At 34.8% G+C, this 15,971-nt stretch overlaps 1 protein-coding gene across 4 annotated transcripts in view; it reads right to left on the bottom strand.

The window, feature by feature from the left end:
* Positions 1-15,971, bottom strand: part of USP3 (ubiquitin specific peptidase 3) — a 115,450-nt gene that overhangs the window by 61,758 nt on the left and 37,721 nt on the right. For all 4 annotated transcript variants that reach the window (XM_047736353.1, XM_047736356.1, XM_047736354.1 and 1 more), the window contains exons 2-3: positions 15,028-15,088; positions 10,770-10,901 (exon numbers count right to left, since the gene is read on the bottom strand). In XM_047736353.1, the coding sequence (XP_047592309.1) occupies positions 10,770-10,901; positions 15,028-15,088 (193 nt within the window). The remainder of the gene's footprint in view (positions 1-10,769; positions 10,902-15,027; positions 15,089-15,971) is intronic.

The raw sequence follows: 15,971 nt of genomic DNA, 5'->3' as shown, positions 1-15,971 counted from the left end.
ACTGTATCATGGATGCAGTTATTTAAAATTGTTCAGTATATATGTATATATATACACATGTATATATGTACAATTGCTATGAATCATTACCAGCTTATGAAACTATTAAAAAAATAGAAGCTAAAAAAATTTTTAAAAAGAAGATAATGAATTTGATGACAATAATAATTCATGATAATGAATTAAATGATCTTTAATATTGTTAGAAAAGTTCTTTGCCAATGTTCACTGCTTGAGTTTGAGTCATGAAAGAGTTTCACAAAGATTTACCGTACTATTAACTCTAATGCAAGATTTATTTGAGAGAGAGAGAGAGAATGCACATGCAAGAGCGTAGGAGGAGAGGAAGAAAGAAAATCCTTGAGCAGAATCCCCCCTGAGTGTGGAGCCTGACATGGGGCTGGATCCCAGGATCCTGAGATCATGACCTGAGCCAAAATCATGAGCCAAAATTAAGAGTCAGCTGCTCAACCAACTGAGCCACCAAGGCACACCTCTTTTTTTCTTTCCTTTTTTTTCTTTTTCAAGATTTTATTTTTAAGTAATCTCTACATCCAACATGGGCCTCAAACTCAAGACCCCAAGATCAAGAGTTGCACACTCCACCGAATGAGCCAGCTAGGCGCCCCTGTCCCTCTAATTCAAGATTTTCTTGAAATGAAAAGAACACCTGCCAATATTCAACAAATAGAAAACATCAGAGTATGAGTTACATTTTTTTCTCCTATATCACAAGGCACATGAATGAGCTCAATTTAAAGATCCAAGGAAAGGAAAAGTTTATTTGTAACCTGGCTAGACAGGTACAAGAATGTATGTTAAAATTAAAACTTTTCATAATATAAATCAATAATGATTTTACACATTTTTCAACATGAATAAATATGCAGACAATTTTAATTGTAATAGCATTATGTAAATAGGCTGTAAGGTCTGTGGGAAAACTGAAGAGCATGTTGTGGATACAGATACAGAGTAGATTTTCAGTGTACATAGTGCCCCTTTGAATTCAATGTTGATAATACTGAATTATTACAAGTTAGTAGATTTACTTAGATGTAATTTTGAAACTGATAACACTTTTTTTTCAGAGTCAAATCAGTTGTTCTAAAAAGATGAGTCAATTTTGTCAATACAGATGCAAATATTAAGGAAAAATGTTTTTTTGGTTCTTCATTCATTCACTGGAGAACTTCTAATTGTTTTCAGAATCTACTTTTTTAACTAATGTTTATGAATCTACACAGATGTCAAGTGTTTCTAATGAAAGTTTAGTATCTGAATGGAGATGTGCTATAAGTGTAATAATATATACTGGATATGGAAGGTTTTATGTAAAAAGAGAATACAAACCACCTCTAATAATTTTATATTGATTACATGTTGACATGATAGTATTTGCATAGATGGGTTAAAATACACAATTACCTATTTCTTTTTGCTTTTTTAATGTGACTATTAGAAAATTTAAAATTACTTAAATGATGTATTATTTTTGTTGGATAGCAGTGGCAATCTAAAGGGCATTTAGGTGGGGTGCCTGTGTGGCTCGGTGGGTTGAGCCTCTGCCTTCAGCTCAGGCCATGATCTCAGGGTCCTGGGATTGAGCCCCAAATTGGGCTCCCTGCTTGGCTGGGAACCTACTCCCCCACCCCCCGCCCCCTCTGCCTGCCTCTCTGCCTACTTGTGATCTCTGTCTATAAAATAAATAAAATCTTAAAAAAAATAATAAAAATAAATAAAGGGTGTCTAGGACATTACCTGCTCGAATATTCTATAATATTACCCAATATCACAAAGGCATAACAAATTTAACTTTACTGGGCCGTAAGAAATCAATTTTGTTTTGCCTGGGTTATTTTTCACTGGTTTAAAAAAATTCGTTAATGTTTTCACAACTGTCTCTATTTCTCAAGAGCCAATTTTAAGTTCTCTTACAGTCACTAAGAAGAATACCTATTTCTAAGACTTTAATTTCTATACTCTGAATTTACCACACTATGCAAGTATTATTTGATGATGATGATGATGACAATGACGTTAAAAGGAAAGCACCTACTTCTATGGGCCAAAACTTCTAAGACTGCCTGGCATGTGGTAGAGATCTTAGTTTCCTTCCTTTGTGTAACCAAGAGCTGCCTCACAGCATGGGCTTCTCTAGCTCCCTACAATCCCTTTTGATTTCTTCTTCCTCCCTGGCCAAGAGGTCAAAAGAAAATAAGTAGGAAAAGTCAAATATAAATGAGAGTTTAAATGTTGTCTGGTTGCCTTAGTCTTAGCTGAGACACTGTGTTCAAACTGGAAACTATCCCTCTAATACTGGTATTAAAAAGTCCAAAGGTAAACAGAAGAATTTAAAGTAAACAATTTCTAAAAATCTCTCTCTGGTTTACAACTGTGTTGAAGCCAATCAGTCAGAATTATACTCACCTTTAATACCTGGGGAAAAAAGTAGTCACTCTTTCCCTTCAAGAAGATTATGTCAGAATAAGATTAGTACAAAAAAGTATTTAACTTACAGGCTGGGTTTCAAAAGCTTATAGTATAGATTAGTCCTCTGAAACTGAGAATGGATTTCCCATTTTGAAATAAATGTTATTATAAAATATGGTTAAATGTTGTAAGGTGAAAATACACCTGTTTCCCAAAATGTAGTTGAAGTAATATTATAAAAAGTTGTACTCCTCTTTGACTTCTTTCTATACTGCTGTCACTGAGAAATTGTGATAGGAGGAAGCTGGTCAGAGTTCAGATAACCTGATTAGTACTTCGCTAGGAGAGGAGGTCCAGGGTTTAGCATCTCATTCACATAGGACTTCACGTGTCTAACAAACAAGTCAAGAACTACCTATATTATACAACATATTTTTAGGTTGTTAAATTTATACTTGAAGTTTTTGTTTAGGGGCACTTCGATAGCTCAGTAGGTTAAACATCTGCCTTTGGCTCAGGTCATGATCCTAGTCATGATCCTAGCATCCTGAATCAAGTCCCAGGTCAGGCTCCTTGCTCTGTGGGGAGCCTGCTTCTCCCTTCTCCTTTGCCTGCCGTTCCCCCTGCCTGTGCACACTCTGTCAAATAAATAAACAAAATCTTAAAAAAAAAAAAAAAGAAGTTTTTGTTTAGTGATTTTAGATGATTCTTCAAGTAAAGACGACCTCTACTTCTAATAGACTACTTATCAGATAAGGAAAAGGTTCACTTTTCTTTTGAGAAAAAAACAAAGAACTGTTTTAGAAAATGTAAGTAATCTGAGCATTTAAAGACAAAAGAAAACACTCAAAATCATATCAGACAACGTATTAGTGAAGTCAAAGAAACAGGATATAAAAAAAGCAAGGTATAGGAGGACTGATTTCTTTACTTGAAACAAACTACACTATCATCTTGGCTATATGAAGATTAGTCTTAAATCCAAATTACTTGAGCCAAAATGATCTTAGCTAAATTAAGTTAAGCCAATAGTTAATAAAGAAATTAAGCATACAGTATGGAATATACATGTACACTGGTGTTAAAAGAAAAATTAATTTTACCGCCTTGCACTGAAAGAACATACCTCAAGTAGCAGATAAATTTTCATAAGAAACACAAGTTATTTATACTACTATATAATCAGGGAGGTAAAAATGGATAAAATCACAGCTTTATTTCACATTGTGCTTACTCAAAAAAAGAACAAAATAAAATTGTCCAATTTCTTAATTACACTGATTCTTTATATACTTTTAGATTTTCATTATTTCTAATTTCTAACATCTAATAAGGTCTAATCCTTTCTATTTTTCTGTCTATAATTTCCCCCAAACCCATCTTTTTTCTTCTCCAATTCAACTAACATTCTATTCTACATATTTTTTAAAAGATTTATTTATCTATTTGACAGAGATCACAAGTAGGCGAGGGGCAGGTGGGGCAGGGGGGTGGGGCGAAGCAGGCTCTCCGCTGAGCAAACAGCCTGATGCGGGACTCAATCCCAGAACCCTGAGATCATGACCCGAGCTGAAGGAAGAGGCTTAACCCACTGAGCCACCCAGGCGCCCCTATTCTATATTTTAGTTATTTCCTTCAGTGTGTGATCTCCCTCACTCTACCCCCTTATATGGTGACATTCAGATCCATAGGTATCTATAGCCAAATTAAGGTAAAGTATTTGATGGTTCCACAATGTTAGCTTTACTTATATTTTCTTCTCTCTCTTCTGTATTACCTGCTTTATACTCAGATTTAAGCTGTCATCCTATTTACACCAACTCCTTTATCCATCCTCAATATTTTCCATGTGGCACCATTCACCTGTTTAATGGCAAAAACATTCCTCACTTGGGTGCCTGGGTGGCTCAGTCAGTTAAGTGACCTACTCTTGATTTCTGCTGGGGTGGTGATCTCAGGGTGGTGAGATCAAGTCTGACATAGGGCTCCACCCTCTGGATGGAGTAGGCCTGGGATTCTCTCCCTCTCCCTCTCCTCTTTCCCCTGCTCAAGCTTGTGTTCCTGCATTCATGCACACTCTCTTTCTCAAATAAAATCGTTGAAAAACTCCTCACTTGGTCATCCCCCCATCTGTGCTTTCTTTCCCATTTTCCAAAAATGAAAACATACAGCATGACTTAATCATTTTCTTATCCTAAAATTTAATATGGGTTTACTCTTTTTAAATTCTAACTTTAGAAACACTTGTTTCCTACTTTTTCCCCTGCACTGCATGACCCTTTCAATTCTAAAATATAAAACACCACTCTATTAAGAAGAAATCTTCAAATTAGATTCATGAGGCACCTAATCAGATTAAAAAGCAAACCACAGAACTGATCATCCACTACCCCCAACATATTTATACATGCTTCTATATAAGACTTTATACATAAGTAAATCTAAATTAATGTGTATAATATTAAAAAAAAAGAAACATCTTAAAAGAATAAGCTAGAGGTGACATAAACTCTTTGAAAATGTCCTGCTATTCAGGACATCTTCACACTATGATTTAATGAATATCTCAAAGTATAATATACACATAGGGTGAGATACGACATTAATCATAATAGATATAAATTCACTTCTTATAGCTTCAGGTTTTTATCCAGGTTTTCAAATCTGACTAGTCTGTGTTTTTTTTTTTTAGATTTTATTTATTTATTTGACAAAGAGAGATCACAAATAGGCAGAGAGGCAAGCAGAGAGAGAGAGGGAACAGGCTCCCTGCTGAGCAGAGAGCCCAATGTGGGGCTCCATCCCAGGACCTTGAGATCATGACCTGAGCTGAAGGCAGAGGCTTAACCCACTGAGCCACCCAGGTGCCCCTAGTCTGTGTTTTCATTAAATAGCCAATATTTTTATCTTGTCATGTGTTTAATGAGCTCAGAGGAGGAAAGCCTGTCACTGGTATTTGTGTTCCTTTATTATCTTACAGGGCTTGTTTGTTTGGTAAAAATCTTTTGTATTAAAAAAAAAACAAAGGGCTCCTTTATACATACATATATACAGTACATATATACATATACATATATACATATACATATATACAGTATGTATATGTATATACATGTATGTATATGTATATACATATACATATGTATATACATATGTATATGTATATACATATACATATATACATATATACATATATACATATACATATATACAGTAAACTGTATATAACACTAATAAACAAAATCCTCTCAAAACAAAATGAAAACTTTTACACAAAAAGTACCCTTCAAGAAGGGCAATGGCAGAGCCATCATTAAGTTTTAAATTCCTTTTCATTCCCCTGTAATACTGTGACATTCGGAGGCAAATTTGACCTCTAGTTTTATTATAAAACATATGATCACAGGGGGGAAAAAAAAGCTTGTATTCTAGTGACTGCATCTTTTCAAACCAAGGAAAGTTAAAACCCGAAAGAACTTACATAGCAAGCTTATTTTTAAATTCTCTTTTATTAAATTCTGATGTATTGCCATCAAATAAGCCAATTTTGGGAAATTTGAAGAACACTTGCAGAGAAAACCTATATCCTTTGTTAAAAACAGACAAGTACTAGCTTATTAAGGAAGAGCCTTTCATGTTTTCAGACCACCTCTATTGAAAAAGTTCTTTTTAAACTTCAAAAATACTGTTTTTAAATAAACAAAACCCTTCCTGTTCTCTAATCTTTAAAACACTGAAAACTCATACCAAATTGTTTATAAAGATAGTCTAAAGATTTCCCCCTTTTTAATTTTTTTTTCTTTTTTTGAGACAGTGGACAAGCGTGTGTGCACGCATGTGAGCAAGGGTGGGGGGGCAGAGAAAGAATTGTAGGCAGGCTTCACACCCATTGCAGAGCCCAACATAGGCTCAAACTCACGACCCTAACCTGAGCTGAAATCAAAAGTTCCATGTTTAATCCAGTGAGCCAACCAAGCACCCCATTTGTTTTTTTACCTTTTCCCCCTCCTTTTCAATATTTAATCATGATTTCCTTTGAAAATGATTTGGAATCAATTTAAGTCCATAAATAAGAACTTTATTTTTATTAGTTTTAGTTAAAACTGGTTATTTGTTATAGGTGTTTAAAATCTGAAATGCTGGGGCACCTGTATGGCACAGTCAGTTAAGCATGTGACTCTTGGGTTTCAACTCAGGTTGTGATCTCAGGGTCTCAGGACTGAACACTATATGGGGCTCATCTGCTTGAGCTTCTCCCTCTCCTTCTGCTCTTCCATCTCCCAAACCCCCAACCCGCCACACTCTCTCTAAAATAAATAAATATGTTTTTTAAAAATGTGAAATATAAGTCTTTTTTCTAAACAAATTGATCCACATCTCACGTTTCCTTGTTTGATTAAAACATTACCCTGCCTAGTTTAGTTTTATATTTTTCATTTTAGGGGCACCTGGGTGGCTCAGCCTGGGTGGCTGAGCTGGGTGGCAGCTCAGCCTCTGCCTTTGGCTCAGTTCATGATCTCAGGGTCCTCGGATCAAGCCCCACATTGGGCTCTCTGCTGGGCAGGGAGCCTGCATCCCCCTCTCTGCCTGCCTCTCTGCCTACCTGTGATCTCTGTGTCAAATAAATAAATACAATCTTTAAAAATATATAAAAAAATTTTTTCATTTTGTTTTACTTTTAATATTCCTTTCATATTTTTGCATTCTCAGAAATTCGGTTACTACTGATAAGGATCAGAGTTGACAAGACTATGTCTGATATCAAAAGTTATCTGTTCAGCATTTTAAAACTGTTAATTCCAAATGCCTATTTATGTAAGAAATCAAATAAAAGTTCCTAAATTTAATCATAGTTTCTTTTTGATACAGTAATGTATACCATATACAATTCCATTTTTACTGACTGGAGAGAGAAGCTGGGGTGGGAGGAAAGGAAATATCACTTAACACATAATAAAAGTGAACATTAGCCCTTGTGTGAACATCTTGGGGAGATTTTCTTTTTTTTTTTTTTTTTTTTTAGATTTTATTTATTTATTTATTTGACAGAGAGAGAGCACAAGCAGGCAGAGAGGCAGGCAGAGGCAGAGAGAGAAGCAGGCTCCCCACTGAGCAAGGAGCCCGATGCGGGGCTTGATCCCAGGACTCGGAGATCAGGACCTGAGCCGAAGGCAGCGGCTTAACCCACTGAGCCACCCAGGCGCCCCAGGGAGATTTTCATTTTTATAGAAATCTTCACTTACCTCTAAGCTCAAGGTGACTTAGCTCCTAAAGGAGTAGGTTTGTGTCAAATCAGAATTACTCCTTTTGGTGTTGCTTTCCCTCTTTTGAAACAGTGACCCATTTTATGTTGTTCTGTTTGGTTAACATGCACTTCTTCCGGATGTCCTGTTCATGTGAGAAGTGAAGGGAACTGCTTTACAGCAGAGTGTCCCTCTTGGGAGGTAAATGAAATAGCTCACACAAGCTACAGTTTACATCTTCTTCAAGAAAGATGGTCTGTGGTTCCTCAGTCCTCCAAGATGATCAGAGGAAAAGTATTATAGATTTGGTGTAACCTTCCCCATTTTTGGAAGATATATAAAATACAATCTTTCCAACAATACAATATATTGCCTACTCTGCACCAGACATTGAGTTACTATGGAAGATATCATCTGACATATGGTTCCTGCAGTCCACAAGGACATTTACGAATAACCTAATGTTCAGCAGGAAATTACAAGAATCCTAGGAACTATGAGTTTAGGAGAGATTACATCCAGCTACAAGTGAAGCTCGGTGGAGTGGGGACGAGTTCAGTGGTAACTTCACAAAGGATATGCTAAGATAGGATAGGGCAGGGACTCTTGGAAAGGGGAAAAAAGGATAAACCATAAGCCTCAGAGCATGTTTCAACCTCTTTAGGGCAGACAGCATGTGGAAAAGGAGCTTTAACAATACCTGAAGTCAAAAGATTTTGACTACAAGCATAACAATAATCAAATAGGTCAAAACTAATGCACCAATATTTTACCTCTGAAGCAAATCACTGAGTCTAACCATAAGAAACTTACGTGCAAGGAAACTTGATAAACTGAATGAAGTGAAATTACTGAAGCCTACTAGAAAACAACACACCCACATTCATACAGAAAGAAGAAATCCTTTTTCTTTTTTTTTTTTTTTAATCATGCTGAAGTGTGAGGAAAATGTTAATTTAGACTACACCTTTATTAGTTTGCAATTATCATAGATTTCTTTTAAGGTATCAGTGTAATGCTACATGGTGATTCCCTGGGCATCTTGTTCTTAAACCTACATATGACACAGTAATGTGACCAGCTGCAGTTCCCTTCTTGCATTTCAGAAGCTCTGCGTGTCCAAACATTTGCCCCTCTATATAACTTCACACAAAAGATGCAATTGCCTAAGAAGCCTCCACCATGTATTCCCCAAAGTTCAAGATCTGCCATTTAATTACAATTCAGCCATGAAACCTCATCTACTTTAGCATATTATACCAACATAAATCAAATTCCAATCCTAGTTAATAAAGGTACTCCTACAAAATGCAAAAAGTATATTCTTATAAATGAAGAACTGAAGTATGTAACCTATATTTTTAAAGAGACCTATTCTACTCCGTTAAGATAATTTTTAAAATTTCCTAAAAGAGTTACTATTTCCTTATAATCTTACCAATTGGAAGAAAACCCAAATGCAAACTTGTTATAGCACACAGAGATTTAACTGTATTTCCAAACTTCCCCATTTAGCATTTCATGCAAACTGCTAACTAAAAATCAAGAAGAATGAATGTTTTCAACGTCTGGTACATACAGGTTGACATGACTTACAACAATGATTGTGAATTATACCTAAAGAATGATCTTAAATTCTGCTCTCTAAAAGTTAAGTCTTAAAGAAACATATGGTTTTGTCAGTTAGGTAGCTCTGTCATTCTAGTATGTAAGTTTCCTAAGGGAAAGAGGGAAAAACTAATGAGAACACTTTAACAGCCTGGTAAATGCTTACCTTTCAAAGGAAGTAGCATTTTACAAGAGGAAATGACAGCAAACTGAGCACTAGCCCATGTGTGAAAATCTTGGGAAGATTTTCATTTTTATTGAAATTGTTATCTACCTCTAGCTTCTCTCTCTTCCAGGTCTGGACATCTCTCACTGAAAGAGTAGTGGTTTGAATGACTAAACTTTAAGGTATTTCATTCAATAGCCACAAAGTAATAATGTTAAACTTGCAAAAATTTTAAAGATAGGAAGGCACTCTTTCTTCCTTTTGATGGACATTTTTCTACAACAATCAACTAAGAATGATGTAGAAAAGATTAGCACAAAACTCCAGTAGAGTGTAAATCAAAAGTGATATTTAGATTTTAAATCCCCATTCCTGTCCCGTACTGCTTTCATGTGACATTTAAGGGCTGGATGGCCAAAAAGGATCTCCAAAGGGATCTTTCAAATGACTTTTTTTCCCTTCAATGTCAAAAACCTTTTTAATTGAGAGTAAACTCTTTAAAGCAAGTAAAGAATTATCTGTCAAAATTTATTAGTCAAGGAAAAAAATTTGCTTCACACTGAAGTTAAAACTGCAAGAAACACTGACCATCTAAGCATAGCAAATGAATATGAATTATTTAACATTACTGTAACCTAAATAACCTAGTTCTAAGTAGTCACAAAAATCAATACTTATTTCATTGTCATTTATACAAAACAGACATATATTACAAAGAGAGAACAGGGCCTCCAATCTCCTTTTAAAGGATGTGGTACTTTAAATTAAAAAAAAAAAAAGGCTACTCTGAAATTCTTAACATTTATCTACAGAGGAGAACAGAATGGATCTGTGCTGGGAGAAGGGAGATTGTCAAAACAGTTTTTTAAACCAAGAAGTTACATTTTCAAGATTATATAACAAATTGTTAACTGGACAGTAAAAACATGGGCTTAGGTTTTTGTTTTGTTTTGAACACGAGTGTTTATCTTATTATTCTTCAATTACAAACAAAATAAGAAAAAGAAAAATAATTATAAAGAACCACAAAGAAATACTTTTCATTGCCCTGAAGCTTATCAGGATGAACAGGGAACAGAGGGGTGGGAAAGAGGCGGCCCAGAAGTTGAAGGGAACAATGCCCAGTAAAATCTGAATGAATAAGGACAGGCTTTCCTGATGGCTCCAATGCCCTATGCATCCTAACTAAACTAAAAGGAGGTAATGGCAGTAGCAAAAGGTTTAGAGATTGATGGGGGAGGGGAAAGAGTGAGGAAAATGCAAAAACAGTTGTACACACTGAGTAAGGAATATCATCTCCAGAAAATATTAATACTTACCAGTATGTACTGTAGCTACTGCAATCCATACATACTGTATGTTGAGGTTTATCTTGCTTTTCTGATTTCTTATGATTAGTTAAGGGTACTTGTGCATCTTCATAATGTTTTTTTGCATGGCCATTCACATACCTTACAAAAACCAAATAAAATTTTATTTTAATCTACATATTGCTTTGGAAGTTAAAAAGGCAGATGATAATAAAATTAGAATGAGAAAGAATTCCTCCTTATAAGAGCATTCAGTCCTATAAAGAGCATTCAATTAGTTAGTGATTAAGTGGAGTGCTTAAAATATGCTTTTTTGCAATCAAACATGACAGTCGACTTTTAATTATACAGAAGATTAGGGCCAGGCAAGGAAAGGCTCATCTATGCAAATCAGTTTCAATATCACAGATATTATCACTTATCAACCCCTTTGCTGATAACTTTTTTCCTTTTTTTTTTTTTTTTTTAAGATTTTCTCAGACTGCTAACCAACTCAGGTTATTCTCAAAGGCAAGATTTGAAAACTAAATCACTCACAGACTGCACTTGGGCTGCTGCTTAATATAAAAGGAGAAAGTCAGATAAGGAAACAGGCATAATCTTCTCTTTCTCATCAATATAGCTTCAGATATTTTATTCAACTGCCTAAATAATTATCTCCACTCATATGGAAACACATTTGTTTAGAACCATACAAAGTACAAATCATCTTAAGCTTATATAAGCCACTTCTTTACATGGACAAAGATAATCAAAGGTTGACTCTATTCATAACAATTTTCTAACACTTTCCAACTAGACTTAATAAATCAGTACATTACAGGAAGCAGAAGGAAACTGAAATAATGCACAGGGCACACACCCAAGTTCCTCTAAACCTCCACTTAATTACTGTACGATGTTGTAACTGGCCAGTACTGTGAAGACCCTTATAAAACAGAACTTCCCAGTTCCTAGAAAGTAGAAAATTTACAGAAGGCAAAACCTTATTGAAAAGTCAGTCAAAACAAATGTTGGTCAAATGGTACCAAAATAAACATAGAGAGTTAAAGTAAAGTTTTGTTATGAGGCACCTTAATTATACCAGGAGCAACACTCACCTTGGGGAAAGCAGAACATCTGGGGTAAATAGGGAGGACAAACTTCAGGCCTAGCCTCTGCCCTAGGAAAGCTGGAAGTATGAGAGGCACTACTAACCTCAACTTAGATTTTGATCATATTTTTTCCCCATTTTATTCACTATAGTAAACATAACCAAAAACCATGTGTATATGGATCCTCTGTCCATAAAAGTAAACTAAAATCAATTTTAAAATAAAATAATGGTTAAGAGTATAAGCCCAAAAATCACACTGCCTGGGTTCAAAAGTAGCTTTGCACTTACATTTTCTCATCTGTAAGATGGAGATAATAGTACTTAGACTTCATGAGTTCTTAGCTGATTAAATTAAGAAATTCATGGATCTGAATGCATAAATGAATGAATGAATGTTGGTAATTATTTTATTCATGTATTCCTTTATATGCTTAATTACTATTTATTCAGAATTTGAACAATATAATTGTTTAGGAAGTGGTCATATTAAGCACATGTAGGTCAAGAAACACCCAAAACCTAATTAAAAAGGTAAACTCCAAGGCATTGTGTAGGTTCCATATCTAATCAGCTCAATTTCCTATGCTTATATAATTATACTGTGCCATGAGAAACAAAGTAGTAATTATAAGGAGCACCTTCAAAATCAAAGAAAAAGCAATACTAAATGATATAATCATAAGGCATCACTGCTCTTAGGTCTTCAAAAACTGATCATCTGTACATAGTACATAGAGTTCATTTAATCACCACACTGTAGTCTCTAAATGTACTAGATGTTTATTGTAAGCATTGCATAAAAGCAAGAAGTATATTACTGCTGATATTAATATTATATTATTGCTGATAATTAATATTATATTACTGCAATGTTTTGGCTAATATTCAAATACATCACTCAGAAGTTACCAATTATGTATAAACTGGATAAATATTTCCCTCATCTAATTTTAGATTTTAACTGAACAATTTGGTCTAAAAAGGAAAAGCATCAATATATATGCCACAGATTTCTAACCACAATCACAAGAATTTGAAAAATAAATGGGATGATGTTGTGAAGGCCAACGGAATATACAACCCAAATATGCTACTGATAAATTGAAGGAATATTCAGTTTAAGACTTTCTGCAGGAAACTGGTCTACAATTACTGAAAAATCAGAATCCCTGGCAATCAACACCCAAGATCACATGAAAAAAGAAAATTAACCAATCAGCTATGTAAAAAGAAGATCCAAATACAAACTACTCTCACTGCTTAATCTACTTAATCATATTTCTCTGAAACTATGCTGAATTTCTAAACTTAAGACTGCTTACAATTGGTAACAGACTACCTACAGAGTCTAGAAATCTTTTAATTTATTTTTCCAAAACCTACTTAGAGAACTATTTGTCCCTTGCTATTAAGAACATTAACCTCTCAGGCGGCTGGGTGGCTCAGTGGGTTGGGCCGCTGCCTTCAGCTCGGGTCATGATCTCAGGGTCCTGGGATCGAGTCCCGCATCGGGCTCTTTGCTCAGCAGGGAGCCTGCTTCCCTCTCTCCCTCTCTGCCTGCCTCTTTGTCTACTTGTGGTCTCTCTCTGTCAAATAAATAAATAAAATCTTTAAAAAAAAAAAAAAAAAGAACATTAACCTCTCCAATTTTTGAGAGTCTGTAAGGTCTTTTTGTTAACATATGACCTTCAAGATTTAGGTCATAGAGCACTATGAGACAACTGGAGAACAGAACTATATAAATTTTATTGCATTATAATTCTCACCTCTCAAAATCTAGGAGAGGAATCTGTATCTTCAAATGCAGAATTTAAGTGCTTCTACTTGTCTTCTTTTTAAAAAAAAAAAAATGTTATCTGTACAAAGTATTTTCAGGTTCCCCAAATCCTAGAGATTTCAAAACCACAACAGCCACAATTAAGATATACAGTTAATATTTTACAAAGGTACTTTTAAGTGTACATGGAAAAAAAATACTCAATTCCATGACTCAAAATGTGAAAAATCAAAAGTTAACTGAACACAGATGCTTTATTCATGCAATGAGGGTTTTAAAAATAATGGGGAAATAGTCCTAACAAATACAATGTAGATTCCGTGTGTGTGACAGTTTGATTTCCTATTCTCTTGCTGCTAAGCTATTAACTTCTAAGTAAATTCAAAGTGGATTTTCTAAGTTAAAAGAGCAATAGAAATAAATGTGCCGTCAAGCTAAAAGAATGCAAAGGTTGAGGGGCTCCTGGGTGGCTCAGTCGTTAAGCAGCTGCCTTCAGCTCAGGTCATGATCCCAGGGTCCTGGGATGGAGCCCTGCATTGGGCTCCCTGCTCAGTGGGAAGCCTGCTTCTCCCTCTCCCACTCCTCCTCCTTGTGTTCCTCTCTCCCTGTCTCTCTCTCTGTCAAATAAACAAAATCTTTTAAAAAAGAATACAAAAAAAGAAAGAGTTCGAAGAAAAAAGTTACTAACGTATTTATGTAACATCATTTTGAAGCCAAGAAAGGGGAGGAAATGCTCAGGCTTGAACAAGATTTGGGGGGTAGGAGATGTTAAGTCCCGGAAAACAAAAATGTCTTAATGAACAATGAAACACTTGGTACATTTTAGACAGCAATTAATAATGAACTCTATAACGAGATCATTTTCAAGGGAATTCCTAGATCTATAAACATTCTGTTGTTTTGTTTTCAGAAGAATGATGTGATATCTAGAATTTGATTCAGAAATCAGTACAGTGTAGGTAATAGGTGAAACAAGTTTGGCAATGTATTGATCACTGTTGAAGCTGGATGATGAAAATCAAGGGGTTCAATTATATTATCTCTATACTTTTGTATATGCTTAAATTTAGCCTATTAAAAAGTTTAACAACCATAACGTAAACTTTTATTTAAAGAATTCAAAGTTTCCTCATTTCATCTTTTCAATCAAATATTACTAGATTATCTGATCATCAAAATTAATTCTTCTGAGTACCAATAAAAAGGTTTTTCCCCCTAGATTTTTCTCTGTTGTAACACTGAGCAAACAGACTATTGGGAAAGGGAAGACTTTCAGAGAATTACATACAATAATTAAGCAATGGTGCTAATAAATCCAAGTCACTAAAACTTTGACATAAAGCTTAAAGGCAAATTGAAAAAAGCAAGTAGGGTAGTGAAGTAATGTCACCTACCTTCCACAGTGGACACTTGAACAAGTCAAACAGACCCAGGGGCTTTTGTTGGAGCGGCACACTAATAAAAAGAAAAATACACAATATACCAATTGTATCATGTTACTTCCCAGTTTCTACCCTAATCTGTAATATCATATCCTGTGATTAAGTTATAAATTCCACGGCTGCTTAGGTGTACTGAAATCATGAATCCCTGCTTTGTGAGTGCATTTGCACAGAAAGGCTGCCTAATTAAAGTTATATTAAAAGAACTGAAATGCATTTCCACAATGGCTGCTCATTTTAATTGTTGACTCAACTCAAATACTTCAACCACAAGTTAAACACATATACACTTTTTTCTTTTATTACTTATTTCTTTTTGCCATGGTCTCCAACAAGCTAATGACAGTCTATTTTCTCTTAAAAACATTTTTTAAGTCTAATTTTTTAATCACACATCTTTGCCAGGCAGATTATATACTACTATAAATGACAACTCTTTCAGTTTACTTAATGAGAGGCATAACCTAAAGATACAATTAGGAAGACTAAATCCAGTTCTTCCCAAATTTATGTCTTGCTTGCATGAAATACAATTCTAAATTTGACAACTGCATTTAATTCTTGCTGAGGATATAACCAAGACATTAATTATTTTAGTTTTAGTATTACAGGGATGAGGCAGGTAGGAAAGGATGAAAACTTTAAAAATATTGATTATAATTCTGCTTGCAGTTTACTCATTCAACCTAAAAAAAAAAAAAAGGCCCAATAAATGTAGGAATGATTTTCTAAAGGGAAGGGACATAAAAATCACCTGAAAAGCTATTTCAAAACATGTATGTTCTACTCAGGCAAGATATCTACATTGGGATCGGGATAGAGGACAAAGAACATGTGTATTTTGGGAAAAGTAGCTTCCCCAGTGACTACCTAACACAATCCCCTAAGAACCACAA

This window comes from Lutra lutra, chromosome 7, assembly GCF_902655055.1.
Source record: "Lutra lutra chromosome 7, mLutLut1.2, whole genome shotgun sequence".
Classification (NCBI taxonomy): Eukaryota; Metazoa; Chordata; class Mammalia; order Carnivora; family Mustelidae; genus Lutra; species Lutra lutra.
This window is presented reverse-complemented; position numbering and strand designations above follow the sequence as displayed.